Source organism: Suricata suricatta, chromosome 9, assembly GCF_006229205.1.
Source record: "Suricata suricatta isolate VVHF042 chromosome 9, meerkat_22Aug2017_6uvM2_HiC, whole genome shotgun sequence".
Classification (NCBI taxonomy): Eukaryota; Metazoa; Chordata; class Mammalia; order Carnivora; family Herpestidae; genus Suricata; species Suricata suricatta.
The window spans coordinates 111,387,060-111,412,692 of NC_043708.1; the positions used below are offsets into that span (position 1 = coordinate 111,387,060).

General features: G+C 45.4%; 1 protein-coding gene and 1 long non-coding RNA gene across 7 annotated transcripts in view; one reads left to right on the forward strand and one right to left on the reverse strand.

The window, feature by feature from the left end:
• The window catches only part of SNUPN (snurportin 1), a 38,282-nt gene that overhangs the window by 3,839 nt on the left and 8,810 nt on the right, over positions 1-25,633 (reverse strand). Inside the window, exons 1-7 of one of the 6 annotated variants that reach the window (XR_003913670.1) lie at positions 19,590-19,706; positions 16,235-16,397; positions 12,734-12,881; positions 6,648-6,752; positions 6,344-6,440; positions 3,963-4,060; positions 2,041-2,118 (exon numbers count right to left, since the gene is read on the reverse strand). Coding sequence is in view for 5 of the 6 variants with exons in the window: in XM_029952840.1 (XP_029808700.1) it covers positions 2,041-2,118; positions 3,963-4,060; positions 6,344-6,440; positions 6,648-6,752; positions 12,734-12,881; positions 16,235-16,392 (684 nt within the window). In the remaining variant the exon portion in view is untranslated. Of the gene's footprint in view, positions 1-2,040; positions 2,119-3,962; positions 4,061-6,343; positions 6,441-6,647; positions 6,753-12,733; positions 12,882-16,234; positions 16,398-19,078; positions 19,273-19,589; positions 19,707-25,633 lie in introns of those variants that run through there. The other 5 variants (XM_029952840.1, XM_029952836.1, XM_029952839.1 and 2 more) reach the window with 5 other exon arrangements.
• On the forward strand, positions 19,629-23,944 carry LOC115302852. The gene is made up of 3 exons (XR_003913671.1): positions 19,629-20,072; positions 20,434-20,765; positions 23,916-23,944. It is a non-coding gene; the product is annotated as an uncharacterized LOC115302852 (long non-coding RNA).

Consider the following 25,633-nt stretch of genomic DNA (forward strand, 5'->3'; position numbering starts at 1 on the left):
TTTTTTTTTTTTTTAAAGCTGTCCAGTTGATTTTAACACACACCCAGGACTTAGAAGCAGTATCCTGGGCTAGGTTTAGGGACTGTATGTTATTCTCGCAGCCATATGAAAGTCCTACAGAAAGGCTAGTGAAGCCCCTTTCACATCAGCAAGGGTTTTTATTTATTTATTTATTTAATGAGACAGAGAGAAACAGAGCATGAGCAGGGGAGGGGCACAGAGAGAGGTAGACACAGAATCCAAAGCAGGCTCTAGGCTCTGAGCTGTCAGCACAGAGCCTAACGCGGGGCTCAAACCCATAAACTGTGAGATCATGACCTGAGCTGAAGTCGGACGCTTAACCAACTGAGCCACCCACCCAGCAAGGTAGAAGCGCTTAACCAACTGTGCCCCCAGTAAGGGTTCTTAGACTGAGAAGTATAATAAAGTAATTAGGACTAAAACTCTAATACGTCAGATTGCTTGGGTTTGACTCCCCACTCTGCCAATCATTTCATCTCTATATGCCTCTGCTTTCCCATCTATAAATTAGGATAATGAATAGGATATCTATCTCATGGGGTTGTTGCACTGGTTCAATGAGATAATACACTAAGATAATACTCTAAGAGTGCTTAGAACATTTCAGAGAGGGGCGCCTGGGTGGCTCAGTCAGTTGAGCGTCTGGCTTCGGCTCAGGTCATGATCTCACGGTTTGTGGGTTTGAGCACCGCGTCAGGCTCTGTGCAGACAGCTAGCTCAGAGCCTGGAGCCTGTCTTCAGATTCTGTGTCTCCCTCTCTCTCTGACCTTCCCCTGCTCACGCTGTCTCTCTCTGTCTCTCAAAAATAAATAAAAAACAAAAAACAAAACAAAAGAACATTTCAGAGAGAGCAGCTCCTGTGTTCCCCTTCCTCAATGCATGTTCTTCCAGGACCGTCCTGATAACATCGCTAGATACTGACCCTAATTATTGTCCTGTAACTAGTTGTCTGATTACTTTTAAGAGTATTACATGCAATACAATCAAATGCCAATCTACAAGTGTTTGCTAATACAATGCCCTGAAAATAGCCATCGCCTATTCAATCAGAGTGGATAGCAAAGGCACTTGGCCTTTCATCCTGGCCTGTGGGGTGTTGGAGAAAGTAGTCCCTCTCTGAGCCTACATTCTCATCTGTAAAACGAATCAGCTGACTAGATGAGGTCACTCTCAGCTCACATACAAGAGCAGAGGTTCTCAAAGTGTCGTCCATGGACCAGGAGCACCAGCATCACTTGTTAGAAATATAAATTCTTAGGCTTCACCTTAGCCCTACTGAAACACAAACACTGGTGAGGAGGGCTCAAGTATCTACGTTTCACCAGGCCTCCAGCCTCTGCTGATGCACGTTACAGTTTGAGAACCACTGTACTGGAGTTCTAGACAGCATTATTCTAGATAGCATTATTAGTAATTATAAAATACTTAGCATTTTATACAACCACTATTTATTTTAAAAAAATTTTAATGTTTATTTTTGAGAGAAAGAGACAGAGCATGAGCAGCGTAGGAATAGAGAAAGAGGGAGATACAGAATCTGAAGCAGGCTCCAGGCTCTGAGCTGTCAGCACAGAACCCGACACGGGGCTCAAACCCATGAACTATGAGATCATGACCTGGGCTGAAGTCAGATGCTTAACAGAATGAGCCACCCAGGTGCCCCCAACCACTATTTATTAAGTGCATACCAGAAGTATCATGTTAGGAGAACTTGCACATTTGTATCGTTTGGTTCTTAGAACAACCCTGTAAAGTAGGTGTTATTAACCCTATTGCATAGATGAAGAAACTAAGGCCAAATGAAGTTATTAACTTCAGTTAATTGCTAGTTAACTTTAGTAATTGTTAAAGCCAAAACAGGTTCAGACCTGGATGGCTGTTAAGCCCACACCTTTCCTATTATGCTATGCTGCCTCAAAATAAAAAAGATAAGTTCATTCATAATGATTATATTTAGATAACAGACCAATTCAAACCAATCCACATCGAGAATCCTGCAATCCTAACACCAAGCCTTACAGGATTGAGCTTGGTTTTCTCTCCCAGTCCTTCTTCTTCTGGTAACTTTGAGTGCATCCAGTAGAATCGGAAATCAGTCTGCCACAGAGAAGGGACACAGAAAGATGAAATGCTGCTCATTTCAAATGATGATATGAACAAAAACACTCCGTCCTAAATAGCCATGTAATTTATGAAGATCTAAGTTCTTCTAGCATCGCGCTCCTGTCTCTTCAAACACTGCCATAAGGTCAGAAAGATGTTAATATAAAATCTTTGGGGATTTTTTTAAAAATCCAATAGGATTTTTAATAATAGTAGAGCCAACACTGATCACTGAAGGCCTACTGTGTGGCAGGCCCCTTTTTAAGGACTTCACACACCCTGATTAGTCCTCAACCGCCCTCTGAGAGCTGGATTACCACCATCTCCATTTTACAGGCAAGTATTCTGAGGTTCAAAGGGATTATATCATTTGCCCACAGAAAATACCATGGAACCCAGGACTCTAATTCCAAAGCACATTATGTTAGCTTTTGTTTTATTTTAATTCTGAGGGTTAGAAACTGCTGTATAGTTTTAACTTCTCATAAAATACTTTATTCTCTCAACTACTGATATGTACCCTTCTGTAGCTATTTAGAACCTTCTGTTTCTTGTCCATTATTTTGCTTTTAAAAATTAAAAAAAACCCCACCACAGTCTTTTCTATATATTATAGAAATATAGGTAGTTTTAGTTACCAAATTTATAAGTTGTGAATACATGTGATGAAGCATCCTTCAACAGAATTAAAGGAAAATATGCTCTAGATTGAATTTATGAGATCTGAGTTTTAGATGCCGCTCTGGACTTGAGCAAGGTACCTACCGTCTGGGGCTCTCAGCGTCCTGCCATTCCTGGATGATGAGGAATGACAATGGTACTCACCTTACAGAGTTCTTGTAAGGGTTTCAGGGAGATAATGCTCACAAAGTGCTCAGCAGTGCAAGTCTGGGCTGTTACGGATTCAGCAGCATACTCTGGGAAATCATGCTTTGAGAAATCATGCTTTGGCTAATGGCTATGGAAAGAGGTGGCCTACAGTGACCACCCATGATTCTGAGCGTTGGGCCTCCCTGATGACTGCCTGGAGGCTTGTGAAAACACGAGTTGACCCCAGGGTTTCTGATTCAGTAGGTCTGGGAACTTGCATTTCCAACCACATTGAGAACTACTATGATATGCAAATTGGCAGGGAGCACAAAAAATCACCATTATAAAACCAGGACGTTGACAGAGCAGTGTTGGGAGCAGAGATGAAGTCTGAGGGGCTGACTTAGCCTTACTCCGATGACTGCTACTGTCCCTCCTAAGAATCACCAATCTCAGAAAAACGCTGGGGGGAGGTGACCCTTGAGGGGAGAATATCGGGGTCCCTCCTCACTTGGAACATCTCCTTCCAGAGCTGGCCCCTCAGAGATTCAAGGCTTCGGGCTGAACCAGGGAGGCCCTGCTGTTTTCAGAGGCAGGATGTGGTTGTGAAGCGGGAGAGGTGGCCAGAGACTATTTGATGGCGACTTCATTCCACCTTCTCTTTCTTGTGCCGCCTGCACAGGCGCCATCCCCACTGCCCACTGTCCTCCCACCAGCAGTCCTCCCACACTCCAGAGAGAGCGAGGGGGTGGCTGCAGCTCCTAGAGTCCTGGCCTGCCCTTCTGCTCTATTTCTCTCTTTCCTCCCCTCAAGATTTGCTGTACTTCCCTTAGTTCCTCCTCCTCCTTTTTTAAAAAACAAAGCTAATTTAAACACACTCAAAGAGGCAAGGAACATTAGATAATGTTCTTGATATACCACATCCTGTACATACCAAGAAGCTGGTCACGTACCAAACCCACATGCTGAGCCACTTTCCCAGGAGAGGAGAAAATAGGAGAAGACATGAGGAAACTACCAATCCTTACCTGGCAGTCATAAAAAGGGTGTCCCCGCCAGCACATCACATCTAGAACATAGTAGGTCTGGTTCACCTCACTGTAAATGCAATCCAGAATGGTGTAGTCTGGGGACACGGAACAGAAAGTTAGAATGGGGTTCCCCTTCCAATCAGAGTTCCTTACAGAGAAAGTTCATATGGCCCTTTTTTTTTTAAATTTTATTTTTTTATTTGGGGGCGGGTGCAAGCGGGGGAGGGACAGAGAACAAGGGAGAAAGAGAGAATCCCAAGTAGGCTCTGCACCGTCAGTGCCTGAACTCACAAACCTCGAGATCATACACTGAGCCAAAGTCTGAGGCTTAATGGATTAAGCCACCCAGGTGCCCCCTCACGGCCCTTTCTTGCTCCCAGTGCAGCTTAACGGCAACTCGAGGTAGGACAGCATGAGTGGGATCAAGGCCACCCTTAAGCCAGGTGGAAATACTGAACTTTCATTTTATTTATTTACTTTAATGTTTATTTATTTTGAGAGGGTAGGGAGCTGTAGAGAGAGGGAGACACAGAATCCGAAGCAGGCTCCAGGCTCTGATCTGTCAGCACAGAGCCTGACGTGGGGCTTGAACTCACGACCTGTGAGATCATGACCTGAGCTGAAGTCAGACACTTACCCAACGGAGCCATCCAGGTGCCCCTATTCTGAACTTTTAGATAAACTGGAACATTTATTTACCTTAGAAAAGCTCCAATCCAAGAGGCAAGTAATCTTCCATCTGAATTTACATGCCCTTTTCAGTTCCTATCATAGGAACTATGTTCTGTGTGGAGTATTACCTATAAGTAATTCTTGCCTTTAAGGACCTTACAATCCGGGGGTGCCTGGGTGGCTCCGTTGGTTAAGCAGCCAACTTCAGCTCAGGTCATGATCTCGCAGTTCTTGAGTTCAAGCCCTGCATCAAGCTCTGTGCTAAGAGCTCAGAGCCTGGAGCCTGCTTTGGATTCTGTGTGTGTCTCTCTCTCTGCCCCTTCCCTGCTCATGCTCTGTCTCTTTGTCTCTCAAATAAATAAATGTTAAAAAAAAAATTTAAGGACCTTACAATCCAGTGCTCGCTTTGGCAGCACATATACCAAGGACCTTACAGTCCAGTAAAGGATAAGATAAGATGACCATAGAGAAAAGAACTAAGAGCTGAACTGTACAACACGACCTAAGAGCAACAGGAATTCCAGAGGAGCGAGATCAGAGCAGCAGGAGATGCTGCATGTAAGAGATGGTACCTGGACACAGTCTTCTGGGATCAGAGGATTATAACAATAGGGCAGAGGGAGATGGGAGGGTATTTCAGGCCAGAGTACTGAAATGGCATGAGCAAAGGTGTAGAGGTGAAATGAACCGGGCATATGTGGGGAGCAGGGAGGCAAGCCAGCTAAACAAAGCTAGGAGTGGGTATAGTAAGTAGAGGAAAAACATGAAAATGGGTGAGCCGAAGCTCACGAGTGAAGGGCTCTGAAAGCCGATAGAAAAGTCAAGGCTCAGTGCCGAGCACATAAGGAACCACCAAGAGAGCCTGAGCAGGCAGAGAAGAGAGGAGGGTTCAGGCCCAGCTCTGCCACCTTCTCGGTAAATGACAGTGAGTAACTTATTTAACCTCCGTGATCTCAGTCTTCTCGGCTGAGCCCAGGTTAGAGGGAGAGGCTAAGGTTTGGACAACGATACAGGAGAACATCCAGGAGAAAAGGGAATTTGGCAGGAAGCCCCAGCAACAGCTTATGATACTTTACACTCAGCATTCTAAGGGACCTTTTCCCCCAAAACTGCATGGGTCACCTTGTAATCGATGCCTGTGGGAAAGGTGTGTTGACTTTAATTCATAGTGCTGCATCTATTCTGCAGCTGAGGAGACCTGACCTTGAAGAAGATGGCCTGAGTCCAGATGTATAGTTTTAAAGGTAGGCTTTCAAAGTGAGTCTTTCGGGACATCTGGGTGGCTCAGTGGGTTGAGCGCCCGACATTGGCTCAGGTCACGATCTCACAGTTTGTCAGTTTAAGTCCTGCATCAGGCTTGCTGCTCTCAGTGCTGAGTACTCGCTTCAGATCTTCTGTTCCCTTCTTTCCCTGTCCCTTTCTTACTCCTGCTCACACTCTCACTCTCAAAAATAAATAAAACATAAAATTCTTTTTAAAAAAGAGTGGGTCTTTAAAATACGTAACCAAGCTTCTACTGTCTTTTGTGAATTATAAAACTTAATAAACAGGGGCACCTGGCTGGCTCAGTTGGTAGACCATGCAACTCTTGATCTCGGGGTCATGAGTTCGAACCACTGTTGGGTGGAGAGATTACTTAAAAATAAGTATATGTATATTTCTAAAAAAAATTTTTTTTAACTTAATAGACAATTTTATATAGGTACCTTTTGCTGTCACTGAGTTTCGCCTGTTGCCTCCCGGCAGAAGGGAAGGAAACCTGTTGACGCAGTAACCACCCTTGGTGTAGGCACTGGTAGAACCCTGTGTGGAAAGTTACCATTCCATTAGGCATCAAGGTCTCCTCGCCCTCTTGCCTCACAATCTGCAGGGGTCTCATCAGTGCAAAGATGGCTCTCGACAAATCCCTCCTGCAGGAAAGCGTTTCAATCTCCAGGCCAAGCGCAAGAGCACAAAGTACGGAGGATCCTCCCACTACAGACTAAGCGTAGGGAGGGGGCAGCTACTCACCCTGGAGGCCACGATCAGGGCTCTTTTCCCAACAGGGCACACAACCACGATCCACTCCTGGCCCAGATCTGGAGGGACGTCAATCAACCATTCAGACAGCATCAACTGGGAACACCAAAAAATGGCATTAAAAATCAACAGTGGTGGGGTGCAGGGCTGCCTCGGTTGGTAGAGTATGTGACTCTTGATCTCAAAGTTGGGAGGTTGAGCCCCATGGTGGGTGGAGAGATTACTTAAAAAAAATAAAATAGTGAAAAGAAGAATCAGCAGCAGTGTGCTGCTGCAACATTCGCACCAACAGAAAATTCACATCCTGGGGCGCCTGGGTGGCTCAGTCGGCTAAGTGTCTGACTTTGGCTCAGGTCATGATCTCGCGGTCCCGTGGGTTTGAGCCCCGCATTGGGTTCTGTGCCAGCAGCTGAGAGCCTGGAAGCCTGTTTCAGATTCTGTGTCTCCCCCTCTCTCTCTAACACTCCCCCACTTGTGCTCTATCTCAAAAATAAATAAACAAAGAAAGTTTAAAAAAAAAACCCTGAAAAAATAATTCACATCCTATATATATAAAATGAAAATACATGTAAGGCTGACAATGGACCTGCACCCACTTGGTCTTAGTCGACTTGTCTCAACTGACCCTGACTCAATGGAGGCCATATGAACTTCAACTTCTCTCATCTTTGTTTCCTGTATGCATAATTCTTACTACGTCGCCTCCTGTGCCTGGGTGCTGGGACCGTCTTCCTCACCTCACTTTGTCCATCTACCTGCTGTTCTCATAACTACTACCTTCCAGGGGCTATAACCTCAGAGATGAATAAGGTCCCTGACTTTGAGATGCTCTTAATCTAGATCATTTCCCAAACTGGTGACCCCAGATCCTGTACCAAAGGATTTTGGGAAATCTACCTCAAAAAAGGCGGGGTGGTGGGAAAATGAACCTGCAAAGATTAACTCTTCTACTCATGGCTCACGATCCCTCCCATCTCCACAGAGAGTGGCCTATCAACTAATCCCTCCCACAGAATCTCTCATCTCTCCTCCCCCTTGGCCCACAAAATACTCAAGCCCTAATCATAAAAAAAAAAACAGAACAAAAATGAAATCTTTTATCACTCTGCATTTCTGTTACACTATTTCACTCTCTCCTTTTTAAAACAACTTCATCTTTCTTTCTTTCCTTTTTTTTTTTTTTTTTAAATTTACTTATTTATTTTAGGAGAGAAAAGCACGAGTGTGGATGGGCAGAGGGAAAAAGAATCTAAAGCAGGCTCTGCACTGTCATTGCAGAGCCTGATTCAAAGCTCAAATTCATGGGGCGCCTGGGTGGCTCAATCGGTTAAGCCTCTGGCTTTGGCTCAGGTCAGATCTCACGTTCGTGGGTTCGAGCCCCGCGTCGGGCTCTGTGCTGACAGCTAGTTCAGAGCCTGGAGCCTGCTTCCAGTTCTGTGTCTCCTTCTCTCTCTGCCCCTCCCCCTCTCATGCTCTGTCTCTCTCTGTATCAAAAATAAATTAAAAATTAAAAAAAAAAAACAAAACAAAGCTCAAATTCATGAACTACAGATCATGACCTGAGCTGAAATCAAGTGTCAGACACTTAACTGACTGAGCCACCCAGGTGCCCCAACAGCTTCATATTTCTTGATGCTGCCCTCCCACCCACTCTGACACCCTCAGTCCAGATTTGCTACCCCCGCAGCCCTGCCAACAACCACCAGTGACCTCCTCTCTCTCTTCCCTCTCCTCCCCCTTATCCTCCTGGCTCCACTCCTGGTGTGATGCTACTTGTCACCACCTCCTCATCCTCAGTGACACACGTTCCCTTAGCCCTGTGACACAGAGCTATTCTCTTTTTTCCCCTCCAAACATTCCTCCAAATGCTCCCCCAAAACAATGTAGAGAATCTACAGGAGGCTGTTTCAGGTTCCCCTTCTTTTCTCTTAGATGCTGTCCCATTGGGGCTGGACCACATTACCTGCCACTTCTGAGAGGACACCTTCTAATTCTCCTTTGTTTTCTTTCCTTTTCTTTCTTATGTAAGTTCTACATCCAACGAGGGGCTCTAACTCAGGACTGTGAGATGGAGAGTCAAATATTCCACTGATTTAGCCAGCTGGGCACCCCAATTCTCCTTCTTTTTCATTTCTAGACTGCTTTCCTTTCCTCCAGACCTATATTTGCAGGTGTCCACGTGGTATCTCTTTCTCTGCTTGCTCTCTCTGTACCTTGAACTCAATGTACCCCAAACAAAATTCACTGCCTTTGATCGTCCAAGTACCTTCCATCCCTGAAAGCCCCCTTTCCCTTTCTGTATCCTTTAGCCCTGTTAATAGCAACACCACTCTGTTACTGAATCTTAAACCAAGGCGTAATCCACACTTCCTTATAGAAGGGTATTGCTGCAACACCAAAAGTACAAGTGACAAAACAAAGGAAACATAAATAAGACTACACCAAAATTTAAAACTTTAGTGCCGCCATTGATACCCACAACAAAGTAAAAAGATAACCTGCAGAATGGGAGAAAATATTGGAAATTATGTATCTGATAAGAGACTTGTATCTAGAATGTATAAAGAACTCTTACAACTTGATAAAAGCCCCATTGAAAAGGCCATAGACATTTCTCCAAAGAAGATATACAAATGGTTACTAAGCGTGTGAAAAAAGATGGTTGATATCATTAGTCATCAGGGAAATGCAAATCAAAACCAGGAGACACAACTTGACACCCACCAGGATGGCTGTCCTCACAAGGACGGACGAAGACAAGCACTGGCAGAGGCGTGGAGACCCTGGGGCCCCACACGTGGCTGGGGGGTGCGCCCACAAAGTGTAGTCACTGTGGAAAACAGCCTGGCAGTTCCTCAAAATGTTAAACACAGAGTTACGATGTGACCTAGTCACTCCATTTCCAGGTATATACCCAAGAGAAATGAAAACATGTCCACACAGAAACTTGTTTTTGAAGGGTCACAGAAGCATTATTCACAATAGCCAAAAGGGAAACAACTTAAGTGGTCACCAACTAATAAATAGATAAACAAAATGTAGTGTATCTATACAACAGAATACTTAAAAAGAAAACCTTATGCTAAATGAAGAAAACCAGACATGGCTTATGATTCCATTTATATGAAGTGTCTCGAAGAGGCAAATCCATAGAGAAAGAAAGTAGATTACTGACAGTTAAGGGCTGGGGGAAAGGAAGAATGGGAACTGGCTGCTGATGGATATGAAGGTCCTTTTTGGGGTGATGAAATGTTCTGGAATTAGATAGTGGTAACAGTTGCACAGCCTGTGAATATACTAAAAACCACTGAATGTGTAAAAACCCTGCAAATGTGTAAATTGTATGGTATGTGAATTATCTTAACATGGCTGTTTAAAAAAAACCGTACCTAATACTTGTGGGGCTCCTGGCTAAGTATTTAGGGTGTACTATCTCATTTAATCCTTCTAACAATCCTGTGAAATAGTAGTTTAACTATCCCCATCTACAGATAAGAAACCAGAGCTTTAGAGAGGTTAAGTAACTTGCTTAAGATCGACGAAGGGCCTGGCTTTGAGGTCAGGTCAATGTGACCTCAGAGGTTAAGCCTTTAACCACTTCTCATACGGCCTAGTCTATCCAACCCACTGTTAAATTCCATCTATTCAACCTGGCAATACTTCTCACACTCATGATCTCATTTTCTTTACACCTTCACTGCCCTCAGCACTCATCATCAGATCTGTTTTGGCAAAGCTAAGCTTCCTACTACAGTCTCTCTCTTCTAGGCCCTTTTATATACACTAACAGGCATGTCATACAAAGTCTCAACTCTGTCCCTGGCTCAAAAATTCTCGGTGGTTCCCCAAAATCTAAACCACAGTCTAGGGTACCTGAGTGGCTCAGTCAGTTAAGCAACCCAACTCTTGATTTTGACTCAGGTCATGATCTCATGGTTCATGAGTTTGAGCCCCAAGAAGGGCTCTATGCTGACAGTGTAGAACCTGCTTGGGATCCTCTCTCTTCCAGTCTCTCTCTGCCCCTCCCCTGCTTGTGCTCTCTCTCAAAACAAAACAAACAAAAACCTTAAAATAAGTAAATAAATAAAATATAGTCTAAACTCTTGCACATATTTCTTTATTTTTAAATGTTTGTTTATTTTGAGAGAGAGAGAGAGAGAAAGAGAATCCCAAGCAGGCTCCTTGCTGTCAGCCCAGAGCTGTACATGGGGCTCAAACTCATAAAATGTGAGATCATGGCTTGGGTTGAAATCGAGTCCAAAGCTCAATAGACTAAGCCACCTAGATGCCTCCCAAATCAGGGCTTTTGTACTTCTCAGAATGAGTCATTTTTTAAAAAAGATGTAACCTTTTCTAAAGGTGCCAGCCAGGCACCCTGAGAAGTGGGGGTGCTGCACCTATTTCTGCTGTATTCCTTCCCTCACCCTATTCTGCTCCATCCTCATTGGCCTGCATACAGCTTGACTCGAAACACACCTTTTACTCCTCCCACCTCAGGGCTCTTGCTCATCTTGCTCAGAGCCCTTGCTCAGGCTGTTCCTGCTGCCGGGAATGCTCCTCTGCCTATCAACGTCTCCCTTGTGCTTCAAAGCTGCCTTCTAGTTCGTTAACCTCTTCCTAATTTCACAACCCCACTTCCTTCCCTGTTGGAAGCCAATCTCAGTTTCTTACAGCAAAAACCATAATCTCCACTTATTACAGGAGCACAGGGGCCATTTCTGGCCCTTGCCTATCTTCCTGCACGGACCCTCGCTTACTACAGAGCAGGGCCTTCAACAGTGCTCGCTGAGCAGAACTGAACTGCACTCAGTCATAGAAGATGCTATCTAGGCTGTAGTTGGGCCACAGAAAGAAGATGGCAGTGTGTGTACCCAGGAACCATATTCTAAAGGTGGGAAAGGATTCTGAGGTGACAAGACACTTGGGTTCTCAAGAGAAGAATATAATAGCAAGGTGGATATCCAGTCCCACTTAGACTGATACTCTGTTTCTGGAACACCCAGACTGCCAAAAGCACTGAACAGTTTCCATGCCTGCTTCCCCTATGACTCCACGAACCACACTGCTTTGTTTCTGCAGCCTACAGGCCACACAGTCACCTTTGTTAATGTCAGCTGTTGTTTTACGGAGGTCACCTGGCTGGCTGGGGGTGGCTGTGCAGGCTCCCCATATTCAAGGGTAGCTGTACTTCCCACCTTGCACCATCTGATTGTGAACATCCAAGCTTGGCACATTAGTGCTCTGCTCGGGAAAGATACCAACTTAGGAGGTGGGGTGGGAACAGGGCTGGGCTGGGCAGGCCTGATTCAGAACTGCTGTACGGTGACAACTGAGAAACGACAAGTGCGTGCAGTCTGGTAGTGTATCAATAGCTCAGGGTTTTCTGCAGCAGGCCAGCGACCTTTGGTTATAGTATGGCGTCAGTGTTCTCAAGCCCACCAGCCACAGCCTCCCTCGGTGACCCCCAGCCAGCACACGGCACTGTAGGCCATCTCTCTTCTCCGTCCACAGGCTTCACACACAGCAGCAGCTTCTTTGCCATCCTCATTCCTGTCTCGTCTCCTCCTCTCTCTCTCTCTCTCTTTTTTTTTTTTACGTTATTTTTGAGAGAGAGAGAAAGAAAGAGAGAACTAGCGGGGGGAGGTGCAGAGAAAGGGAAACCGAGGATCCGAAGCAGGCTCCGCGCTCACAGCAGAGAGCCTGACGTGGGGCCTGAATTCATGAACCTTGAGATCATGACCTGAGCTGAAGTCAGATGCTCAGCCCGCTGAGCCACCCTGGCACTCCCTCCTCCTCTTTTTTATTTTTTTAAACATCTACTTATTATTGAGAAACAGAGAGAGACAGAGCATGAGCAGGGGAGGGACAGAGAGAAGAGGAAACAGAATCTGAAGCAGACTCCAGGCTCTGAGATGTCAGCACAGAGCCTGATGCAAGGCTTGAACCCATAAACTGTGAGATCATGAAGTCAGACACTTATCTGACTGAGCCACCCAGGCACCCCTTCTCCTTCTCTCTTTACGGCAACATCTCCTTCGCTGGGATTGACCTGGCCTCCCCTCCTCTGGACTACTCACTTGATTAGCATAGCGTTTTGGTAACTTCTTGCCAGTGTCAATGTCCATCTCTTCATCGTCTTTCTTATCTTCTTCTTCCTCACTCTCCATCCCTGTCCAGTCATCTTCAGCCAGTCGTCTGGCATGATTCACGTAATCCAGACGCTTACTGGAGAAAAGAAGGCCCAAGGACAGTCCTTTATATCTTATAGGAAGACCCTCTACAATGTGACAAGTTTAGCTTAATTCAAAGGCTCCAAGTTCAGGAGCACCCTGAGGGTTCTAGTGAAAGAGATAGTAGATTTTCCTCCATAAGGCTAAACTGGTGATGGCCCCCTCACTGGTCCTAGATCTGAAGCCCACTCTAAACACACTCAGCTTTCCTTAGAGTTTTTAAAAATGGGCAAAGTAAAATGTTGAAAGGAATTTTCAAGGTTCACTAGCTGGAAAGGCTGACCCTGCTCCTGCCCACCCCATTCCAGTTTCCCACATCTCTACCAAGGTGACAGTTGACACTCTCCTGCCTGGCAGGCATCTAGTCCAAAGGCCCCCAGTGATTGAAGAGAAGAATCACTGAGACACGGTGAGGAGTTTAAAACAAGGATGACTTCTGGGACTTTCAATTGACATAGCTTTCTGAGGGGCAGCCAGGCCTTCTTCTAGTTCTTTAACTTTTAAAACAGGCCTCTTAGTTTACAATTTAATCTATCTCTTACTTGTTTTTTCCTACATATTCTAGAAAGCTTGGGCAATTGGTTAAGCAAGAATAAGAACCGTTATGGGGCACCTAGGTGGTTCAGTCGGTTGAGCATTCAACTTCGGCTCAGGTCATGATCTCACAGTGGGTGGGTTCAAGCCCCACATCATGCTCTGTACTGATAGCTCAGAGTCTGGAGCCTACTTCAAAATCCCTCTCTCTCTGCCCCTCCCCTGCTTGTGTTCTGTCTCTCAAAAATAAATAAAAATTAAAAAAAAAAAAAAAGAATAAGAACGGTTTGGAACCTGATTGTTCTAAAGTGATCCGTAGATACCTTAATGAAAAGGCAAGAGATCCACTACAGAGAGTGTGAGACCCGCTCAGCTGGTTTCTTCTCAGGTATTCTTAGACACACAAGTTCATGCCCAGTCACGTGAGGGTACATACCAGAGGGCACATGCAAGCACAATGGCCTTTTATTTTTTTTTAATTAAAAAAAAATTTTTTTTAATGTTTTATTTATTTTTGATACAGAGAGAGACAGAGCATGAGAGGGGGAAGGGCAGAAAGAGAAGGAGACACAGAACAGGAAGCAGGCTCCAGGCTCTGAGCTAGCTAGCACAGAGCCTGACGCGGGGCTCAAACCCACGAATGTGAGATCTGACCTGAGCCGAAGCTGGAGGCTTAACCGACTGAGCCACCCAGGCGCCCCTTTTTAAAAATTTTTTAATATTTTTATTTATTTTTGATAGAGAGAGAGACAGAGCATGAGAGGGAGAGGGGCAGAGAGAGAGGAAGACGCAGAATCTGAAGACAGGCTCCAGACTCTGAGCTAGCTGTCAGCACAGAGCCCGACGTGGGGCTCGAACCCACGAATGTGAGGTCTGACCTGAGCTGAAGTCGTAGGCTTAACCAACTGAGCCACCCAGGCACCCCGCACAATGGCCTTTTAATTCAGGAATACAGAAGGGGGCACCTGGATGGCTCAGTTGGTTAAGTGTCCACCTCCGACTCAGGTGATGATCTTGTGGTTTGGGGATTTGAACCCTGCATTGAGCTCTGCGCTGACAGTGCAGAGCCTGCTCGGGATTCTCTCTCTCCCTTCTCTCTCTCTCTCTCTCTCTCTCTGCCCCTCCTGTACTTGTGCTCTCTCTCTCAAATAAATAAACTTTATAAAAAAATAAAAATAAAAAACAAACATGCAGAAAAGTGCACTATATACTACTTCTATTTAAAAGATGGCATGTCCACATACAACCACACACTTGCTCATATGTGCACAGAGTATCTTTGGAAAGATACACAAAAAACTATAATATGGGAGAAGAACTGAATGGCTAGAGGACAGAAGTGGGAGGGAAACTTTTATTTCAAAATTTTTTTAAAGTATCGTTGACACACAGGATGTTATATTAGTTTCAGGTGTATAATACAGGGATTCAATTCTCTACATTACTCTATGGTCACCACAACTGTACCATTTGTTACCCTACTACACTGTAATAATATTGAGTGTATTCCCTATGGTACACCTTTTATTCCCATGACTTATTCATTCCATAACTGGAAGCCTGTATCTCCCACTCCCCTTGCCCCATTTTGCCCATCCCCCAAACCCATCCCCTCTGGCAACCACCAATTTGTTCTCTGTATTCATAAGTCTGGTTCTGCTTTTTGTTTGTTTGCTTATTCATTTCCTTTGTTTTTCAGATTCAATACATGAGTGAAATCATATGGTATTTTTTTCTCAGTCTGACTTATTTCACTTAGCAGAATACCAGGATGGAGACTTTTTACCATATACTCTTACATATTTTGAATTTTGAATATGAGCACATACAACTAATACATTACCTATTCCAAAATAATTAATTATAACTCTTGAAAAACAGAGATGGGGGTGTGGAGGAGGGAGGTGATCTGAAAATGTAATCTGTAGAGGCCACGGGGAACCATTTCTGCTAAATACACTCAATGATGCAGCACTGGGCAAAATGCAGACTGCAGAGAAACTGTGCAGTGGTAATGGCTCTTTCCGGGGCACCTGGGAGGCTTAGTCGGTCAAGCATCCGCTTCAGCTCCAGTCATGATCTAGAGGTTCATGAGTTTGGATGCACCTGGGCTGTCAGTGCAGAGCCCACTTCAGATCCTCTGTCCTCCTCTCTCTGACCCTCTCCAATACTTCCCCTCCCCCAAATAAATAAATAAACATTAAAAATAATTAGTTCCTTTTAATCCTTAATTCCTTATTACCCAGAAGAGGCCCGTGCTGTACTCAGAATACAGGATAGGCCCTGACTTCAGAGCAGCCCAGCCTCAGACACTCCTATCCTGCTCTCTTCCCCTGCTTGCTCATCTTGGCATTGAGAATTAAGTGTATGGAAGACATTTCCTCAGATCCCCTGTGGAATTATTTGTACTGAATTCTCAAGGGCTCCACGAAAACATTTGGGCTGAAGGCAGACAGGAAGACCACACCAATGCCAGGATTCAGAGTGCAGAAGCCACACAGGGAATGTGGGGAGTGGAAGTCTGGGCGTGGCCTTCTCAAGTCCCTAAATCGCAAAGCTCAGTGATGCTGCCAGGAAAAAAAGAAAAATTTAACCACATAACTGAGCGTTTGCTTTCAAACTTCTGTCTTCCCCTACATCTCCATCTTGTCCTAAGCTCTGGGTGTAAAGGATGTCTACCTCTGCAAGATTTACCCCTCGGACCTCATGGGCAAGATGCACCTACTAAAGGTCTACTTTGAAGAGACAAGCCTAGAGCCTCATTGGAGGCTCCCAGCCTAGAGAAAGAACGTAAAGAGTTAAAGCATCCCTTACGATTTCTGCAGTTCCAATAATCGGCGGCGCCGCTCACTCTGCTCCAAGGAACTGTACTTGGACTTGTACTGGGACAGGCGGGGGTGTGGGGCAGCTGTGCTGTTCAGATCTTGAGACACAGAAAAGCTACTAGCCAGGGCTTGACTCAGCTCTTCCATCTTCTCTACAAAAGAAAACAAAAGAAAATGGTTCATTCATTTCATATCACCTCCTGTGTACAGGCAGTTATGATGTAACATGATGGCTATATTCCTAAAAGAAACACAAAACTCACTTGATCCAAAATCACAACTGTTTCCATGGGGGAAAAAGGAAGTTAAAGGGTAAATGAGTTATATATGAACAATCACATCATTTCCCACAGATACTTTAATAATGATCATCTTGAGAGCTCCCAGTGTACAGATACAAGCTTATACATCAAGACAAAGCAAGTTCACCCTGCTAACTTTTGCTTTGTCATTCATTACCAGCAGTCCTGTCACTAATTTCTTTTTACCATCATTGACATCCAGTGATGTGATTAAGTATCATATTTTTTCCTGAATAGTTCTAAATAGCCATTACTCAATAACTTTTAATATTAATATAACTTTTTAAAAAATGCACACATTTTATTTTATTTTAGAGAGAGAGAGAGAGAGAGAGCGCGCAGCATGAGCAGGGAAGAGTGCAGTGGAGGGAGAGAGAATATCAAAGGAGGCTCTACACTCAGTTCAAAGCCTGACATGAGGCTTGATCCCACAGCCCTGAGATCATGACCTGAGCCGAAATCAAGAGTTGGACGTTTAACTGAGTCACCCTTCAATAAATAAATAAATAAATAAATAGGTGTCCCTATTTTATTAAGTAAGTTCTACACACCATCACAAGATCAAGAATAGTGTGCTCCACCAACTGAAGCAGCCAGGCACCCCTCTAATATATAACTTTTTAAAATTTTCTAAATGTCTATTTATTCTTAGACAGAGGAAGACGAGCAGAGAGAGGGAGACATAGAATCTGAAGCAGGCTCCAGGCTCTGAGTTGTCAGCACAGAGCCCAATGCGGGGTTTGAACCCATGAGCAATGTGATCATGATCTGCGCCAAAGTCAGATGCTTAATTGACTAAGTTACCCAGGCACCCCTCTAATATAACTTTCTGATGCAAATTTTTCCCAATTGTTTAATTCTCTAATAAATGCCAACTTACATTTAGAAAATTTAGCTCCAGGAGAAATACTGGTCCTGCGGCCCTTAGAACAAGACAAGAGGAGTCCCAATCCCAAACCTGGCAGTTGCTTTTCTCATTTCTCATTTTCTTTTGTTTTGTTTGTTTGTTTGGAGTGGACAAAAGGAAGGTTTCAGGGCTACCCATGTAGGACTCACTTGTCAAAAAGCTAGATGTATAAGGCTGTGTACCAGTTAACAGCAAGGAGTGTGAAAGACTGACAAATGGTACATTTGGGAGATGGAGTAGATTGGAAACAGAAGACAGAGTACCCAAGTGTGCCCTAAAGAATGTGAATAGAGAGGTGAATCCACACTTCACTCACTCTTCTGTGAATGAAGGTATGAAGTGGCATAGGAGTTCAGCTAAGGGTTAAAGGTGTGCCTCAGATTATAAGAGAACATTTAGGAGACATCAGACTCACAAAGTTGGGCTGGCCTAACCCTTCAGGTGTAGTATAAACCAGAAGGCAAACCTCCGTGCTTAAACTCCACCCCAGGCGCCAGGTCCCCCTGCTCTGAGCACTAAAACCAACAGGTTCATTCCAGAGCCTCCATGGTTAAAAACAATTCTCTGGGCCTCTACTTGGCAACGAGTTACTTTCCATTGCACATTTGAAGTCAGATTTCTCCCCCCTAATTCACAGCATTTTTTTTAATTTGAGGGGAACTTCAAAAAAAATTGTGGTTAAAAACCCATGACATAAAATTTATCATCTTAACCATTTTAAGTTACAGTTCAGTAGTGTTAAGTCATTCACATTGTTGTGCAACCAATTTCCAGAACTCTTCTCATCTTGCAAAACTGAACCTCTATGCCCATTAAACATGAAAGGAACTTTTTTTAAAATTTAAGATTGACATATTACTGGAATGATTTTGAGGTGAATCTTTTAAAAAAATTATTAAACAATTTAATGTTTATTTATTAAAATTTGATGTAATGTTTTATTTATTTTTGAGACAGAGAGAGACAGTGTGAGCAGGGGAGGGGCAGAGAGGGAGGGAGACACAGAATCTGAAGCAGGCTCCAGGCTCTGAGCTGTCAGCACAGAGCTTGACAGGGGCCTCAAACCCATCAACTAACTGTCAGATCGATCATGGACTGAGTTGAAGTTGGACGTTTAACAAATGGAGCCCTCCAGGCACCCCATGTTTATTTATTTTTGAGAAAGAGAGAGAGCGACAGCAAGCTGGGGAGGGACAGACAGAAGGAAACAAGACAGGATCCCAGGCAGGCTGCAGGCTATCCAGCGCGGAGCCCAATTGTGGAGAGCTCCGAATCTCAAACCAGGAGATCATGACCTGAGCCAAAGTTGGAGGCTTAACCAACTGAGCCACCGAAGTGCCGCGAAGTGAATCTTAACATATTTGTAATGCAACCGGGGTGACCATTTGTGGTTGAGCTGGGTGATGATTACGTGGGACCCATAATGGTATGCTATTTTTCGTGTGTTTCTGTACTTTTGTACACGTCTAAACACATCTGTAACACAATCTTAAAAAAATTCATTATGTCTTCGGCTTACCAAAGTAATGACCAAATCTGAAATACACTCATATTAGGCCTTGCCATGCTTTTATCTTGGTGTGGCCTCTCGTTCTGCCAAGAATCACAAAATTATTACACACACCTGGCTCCTGGGGCGGCCCTCTGTACCTTTATGACTGCTCTTGGCCGGCTCCTGCTCTTTCAACCCATTCCTTGGATGGTGCAGCCTCCAAGGGTTCTGACCTTGGGCCAGGAGGTCTCAGCCAGACTTGTGCGCGTCCCCTATCGCCTCGGCTGCCCTCGCCTCTCACCTCCCCGCCCCCCCCTCCCCGCGGCGGGGATCTCGGCCTCCACTACAGCTACACTCCGCCGTCCTCCCAGCCACAGCTCCGCATTGCCTTTTTTCTAGGAACGAGGCCGCTTAGGCCTTGCACTATTGGCCCCTCCCCCCACAAAAAGTCCCTGAGGGGTCCTGGCCCGACAGCCTGTAACTGAAGAGCGGCAGCGCGCCCAAGGGGAGCCGGAGCCTGGCTCTGCCTCTCCAGGGCACGCCTCGGGAGTCCAGGAGTGCCAGCCGGCTAGAGAGAGGGACAGCCGGGCGCCGAGGGACAATTCGGGAGCCCGCGGGGCCCAGGCTCGAACCCAGGACTCACCAGGCGGAGGTGACAGTTCCAGGAGCAGCAGCCGCCGCTTTCGGGAGCCGACCAATCAGCTGCTCAGGGAGGGCCAGATCCACCCCTTTGGCTGCAGCCGCGCTGCTGGGCCCACCTGCCGCGCGCCCGGAGTTTCCGGCTCCGCCCACCATCGTGAATTCCGGGAATGCAGCCTCCGACCGGTCGCTGGGGCCCGTTATTTCCGCTTTTAGTGACTGGCGCTTTTTCGGTTGACTCGGACAGGGGTCCTTTTGTGAGGCACTGATACCGACCATTCCTTCCTGGTGACATGGCCCGGCCCGGACCTGAGCACAGTTCCTCGGCTTCCTCTCGCCAATGGGAAGAACCCGGATCTCCGGGGCCAGGCATTGAAAGTCTTCCAGTCCCTGGGTCCTGAAGCTTCCCCCGCAGATCCGCCCGCTCCTTAGGGGTACCGGCAGTCCGCTTTCTTTCCTGTGTTTGTGCTTTGGACGGCCAGTGCAGGTTGCCTGAATGACACCCCGGCCCCCGAAGTCTCAGTTAAACATTCCCGCCCGTTCGCTCTTATGTCGAGGGCGACATACCTCGATTACAGCCCTTTTGCTCAGTTTGGTAGTCTCTGCTTCTCGGCTGTGGGCTTGACAATGGCAGGGACCTTGGCTTGATTGCTGCTTAAGAAGACAGCATCCATCACAAAATACAGCATTCAGTAAACCTTGCTGGGATTACGGGCACGGGGTGGGGAGGGGGAAAGAGCTGATATTTAGGAGATAATCAAATTAGAGTGCAGTCTCTTCCAGGGAGGACTGATGAGATGTAAATTAAAAATGTGATAGCCATTTACTTAATGTTTACATTGAGGCAGACACTGCTTCACGTGCATTATCTCCTTTAATCTCCAAATAACACAACGAAGTCCACTGAAGCTCTGAGAGTTAAGTACTTCACCCAAATCACACAGCTTTCAAGCCAAACATTTGAATATTCTGAATGTTGGACTTAAAGAGAAGCTGGATATTACTACACTGCCGAAAATACACGTTTGAGTTCAAGGAATGCCAAGATGTGTACTTGCTACATATTTTAAGCACATGACACCATCCATTTGGACCAAAAAGAACAGATCAGACTGATAGAGGGTAATGGGTGCTAGGGGCCCTGGAAGACCCAATTTGGACGGCCTCAGAATTTATGTAGGTGAGTTCTATGTTTTTTTAATTTTAATTTATTTTTGAGAGAGAGGGAGCACAAGTGAGGGAGGAGCAGAGAGAGAGAGAGAGGTAGACACAGAATCTGAGGCAAGCTCCAGAGCCCGATGTGGGGCTGGAACTCAGAAACCTCCAGATCATGACCTGGTGCTTAACCAATGGAGCCACCCAGGTGCCGCAGTGAGTTCTATCTCTTGGTAGTCCGACTGAGCAAAGCAGTGCACTAGGTTATTTATTTCGTGCATCCTCAAATAATAGCTCATGTTTGCCTGATTCATGAGACAAAGAAAAGCCCAGGGCCCGACTTCACTAGGGAACTTTGACATTGGGATTTTGTGTCCCAGAACCACTATTCTCTATCCATGACTATGGAGGTCACATTAAGTGGTAAGAACTGCACAGAACAGAACAAAGGCCCTACACATTAAAGCAAAATGAGCTGAGGTCCAGGGAAAAAAGGCTCCAGTCCCTCATTCATACTCAGCTGAATAACTTCTCCTATCACTGAGAAGAACAAACTAAACGGTACTTGGCCCAGGGGTTCATTTGGAGCCAGTCTGTGTTCCATAAGGGCCTGCTCTGCCTAGAACAGTGAGTAGTTCCCCAACTATAGCCATTGGCACCCCGCTTTCACACTGGCCACATACACATGCACCTGTGCTTAATGTCTTTAAAGCTATTTACTATTTAAGAAAGGCTAAACAGGGGCACGTGGGTGGCTCAGTTGATGAGTGTCCGACTATTGATTTCAGCCCAGGTCAAGATCTCATGGTTCCAAAGTTCAGGCCCTACCTTGAGCTCTGCACTGTCAGTGCGCCTGCTTGGGATTCTTGCTCCTTCTGTCTACCCTTCCCCTTTGTGCGCGTGCACACACGCACACACTCTTTTAAAAATTTTAAAATGTTTATTCATTTTTGAGAGACAGAGAGAGCACGAGCAGAAGGGGGAGAGGGAGACACAGCATCTGAAGCAGGCTCCAGGCTCTGAGCTGTCAGCACAGAGCCCGACATGGGGCTCGAAATCACAAACTGTGAGATCATGACCTGAGCCGAAGTCAGATGTCTAACCAACTGAGCCTCTCACCCATGCGACCCCATTTCTCTCTCTTTCAAAATAAATAAGCTTAAAAAAGGAACACCATAGCATTATCTTAAATTACTTCCCACTTTAACAAGGTATCTATAAAATATATACAGTGAAACTAGTATAATGTTATAATCTAGCTAAATACTAGTATGTGCAGAAAACTGAGACTGAGGACTTTGTAAGAATCAGATTAGCAAATGCTGGAGAAGTGATATGGAGTAACACTAACAGAATTTTTCTTTTATACAATCAACAAAATCCAAAGAGAACAGAAAAGGGAAGATCCACTTTCTCTCTCCATAATTTGATGTTATTTAAGGTGGAATCTATGCACCCCCTAAAATCATCCAGTAAGTGCCCACAGCTGTGGGAATCCCTACCTAATGCAGAGCAGCTCAGGAGCAGGAAGGTGTCCAGGCATTTCCAAAAGAGGAGGCTCTCATTAGGAGCCCTGTCACTCTGTCATTGGTCAATTAACAGATGTGTGTTTAATGCCTACTGTTAGTTAGGGCCTGTGCCAAGCACAGGAAATATCAAAATGACCCAGACTGATCCAGTCCCTGCCCTTCAGGAGCTTACAGCCCAGTTATGTGGCAGGAAGGACAAAAGCTAGGTGCTATAGCTGAGTGCAGGCAGGTGCTAAGGAGCTCAAGTGACTCGCTAGAGACCAAGTGGGGTGGGGGCTGCTGGAGCCAGTGTCCAGAGAACTCCTCTTAGGAGGTGACATTTGAGTCAAGACCTGAATGATGAGCCAGCCATGAGGACAGGGAGACTCACCCCATTTCCAGAGAGGCTTTGGGTGAGGGGTAGACAGAAGGCAGGGAGGAGGGAGAAGTGGTGGGGAAATGAAGTCAGAGGCAGGTGGGACCCCGAAGCCTGTAGGCCATAGCAGGGAGTTTGGATTTGACCTGCACTGCAGATGGAGGTTTTCATGAGCTAACCAAATTTGAGCTTGAAAGAGCTCACACTAGCCACTCAGTGGGGAAGTGAAGGAGGCAGCGATGGGACAGGAGGTCAGTGAGCAGGGCTTGCACTCAAGTGGTGGCAACAAGGGCTTGCTGTTCTCCAAAGGGGGAGGAGGTAACAAGAATTGTATACCTGTTTCCTCACAGCAGTCAGAGTGGCTAAACTGAACAAATCAGGAGACCAAAGATGCCAGTGAGGGTGTGGAGAGACAGGCACCCTCCTACACTGTTGGTGGGAATGTCAACTGGTGCAGCTGCTCTGGAAAACAGTGTGGAGGTTCCTCAAAAAATTAATAATAATAATATTTATTTTTGAGAGACAGAGACAGAAGGTGCGCTGGAGAGAGGGAGACAGAATCCAAAGTAGGCTCCAGGCACGGAGCCTGATGCCAGGCTCAAACCTACAAACCATGAGATCATGACCTGAGCGGAAGTTGGATGCTCAACCGACTGAGCCACCCAGGCGCCCCTAAGCTTTAAGGTTTTAACCCATGCAAGGAGTCCTTTAAGCACTTTGCAGGAATTAAACCATTTAATCTTCTCCATAATTTACTAAACCTTTTTTAAAGTTTATTTATTTTAAGCAAGACAGTGTGCGAGCTGAGCGGGGCAGGGTTAGAGAGGGAGAATCTCAGGCAGGCTGTGCACAATCAGCACAGAGCCTGACTCCAGGATTGAACTCACAAAACTGTAAAATCATGACCCAAGCCAAAATCGAGTTCAACACTTAACTGACTGAGCCAGCCAGGTACCCCATTAACTTTTTTTTTAAGTAGGCTCCACATGCAATGTGAGGCTCTAACTCATGACCCTGACATTGAGTTGCCTGTTCTATAGCCAGGCTCCCCTCTCCATAATTTTGAACGTCAGTACAATTATTAACCATTCTCTTTTTTTTCTTCGCTTTTTGAAAATTGTGGGGGCGCCTGGCTGGCTCAGTCAGAAGAGCATGACTCTTGATCTCAGCGTTGTGAGTTCCAGCCCCATGCTACGTGTAGAGATTACTTAAATAAACAAATAAAACTTAAAAAAAATATTGCGGTAAACTGTGTGTAACATAAAATTTGCGATCTTTTCTCTGCTTTCAGCATGGAGCCTGCTTTGAATCCTCTGTCCACCTCTCTTTCTGCCTGTTCATGCTCTCTCTCTAAAAAAAAATTAACTTTAAAAATATTAACATTAAAAATATTTGCCATTTTAAACATTTTCAAGTGTGCAACTCTGTGGTATTAAGTACATTTACCATGGTGTATTTACCATCACCACTATTTCCAAAATTTTTTCTTTGCCTGGAACAGAAACTCTGTACCCATTTAGCAATAACTCCTCATTCTTTTCAACTGTAAGGACGCAGGTTTGAGACAATAGAAGGGCACACATTGCCCAAGGCAAGAGGGACCACCCTTGTAATACCCTTAACATTCCTAAGGGCAGGCCTAGAAATAGATGCTATAGGTAATCAGTTATTGCTTAAGGCTAGTTACACCCTATGTGAGGGTCCTGGGTCCTGGGTCTACTCTGAGTGGTTAACACTCTAAATGTTGTAATTGGATAATAATAATTGGATCACTGTACCTGTGTCACCATTTCCTGTAACTCCCCCTTCCCAAACCCATAAAAGCCCTACCCCACCTTTGTTTGGGGCTCTCGGCATGGATCCACCATGCCGGTAAAGTCTGTGAGTTTAGGCGCCGGTGAGCCTAAACCCGTAATAAAGCCCTTTGCTTTTGCATGCGTGACTCGGTCTCCCTGGCGGTTTCTGGTTTTGGGGGACGATAAAGAAATCCTGGGTATTACACACCCACCTCAAATTACTACCTATTTGCAATATAGAAAATGGAGGCTCAGGAAGGCTAAATAAAATAACCAATGTTACATAGCTAGTTAAGCATAGAAGCCACGATTCAGACTAGGCAGTCTGGCTCCAGAACTTACTTTCTAAATCTGCCATAGGATTTTTGTTTTTTGGGGGTTTTTTAAGCCCAGATTTTCTGGTTATAGGTTCTCCCAAGTGATTTCTTTCATGTCTTCCCCCCAAAGAATGAAAGACTTTTCTAAAGAATCTTGTATTTTACTCCCAAGTTCCTAAACCCAGTTTCTTTAAAGAGAACTTTGAAGTTGTTGGGCTACGGGTGCGGGATCCAACTACTCCGAAGGGCTAAGGCTAATCTATCTGCCTTGTCCTGTGCTGCCTGGTAGAAGCCAGAGGTGCTTTTAGGGCACCAAACTCTCCATGAGATCCTCAGTCTTGGGAGCCCTAAGGACATTCCTCAAATGGGCTGAGACTGTGCCCAGCCACCAGAGCCCAGAGCTGAGGAAGTAGGTTTTTTTTTTCTTTTTTTTTTAAGAGAGAGAGAGAGAGAGAGAGAGAGTGCGCGAGAGCGACAGTGGGGCAGAAGAGCAGAGGGGGAGAGAGAATCTTAAGCAGGTTCCACACTCAGCATGGAGCTGGCAGGGCTCCATCCCAAGATTCTGAGATCATGACCCAAGCTGAAATCAAGAGTCGGCTGTTCAACCAACTGAGCCACCCTGGCGCCCCCTCTCTCCTTCCACTTCTAAAGGACTGGCACTGAAAAGAGCATGGCCTTTAGAGTCAATTCAGGACTTGAACCCCAGCCTTAGACAAGTTCTTGTTCCAATTCTTTCCAAAACTGAAAAGGCAGGGATAAACCGACCTACTCTGCAGGGTTGTTGGAAGAACAAATGGCAGCCTAGCACAGGCAGGCCCTGGGTCAGTGTTAAGTTTTGGGAGCTCAGTGCCTGCTCCTTGCTCAAACTTTTATACAGCACCTTGCTGGGGACCAAT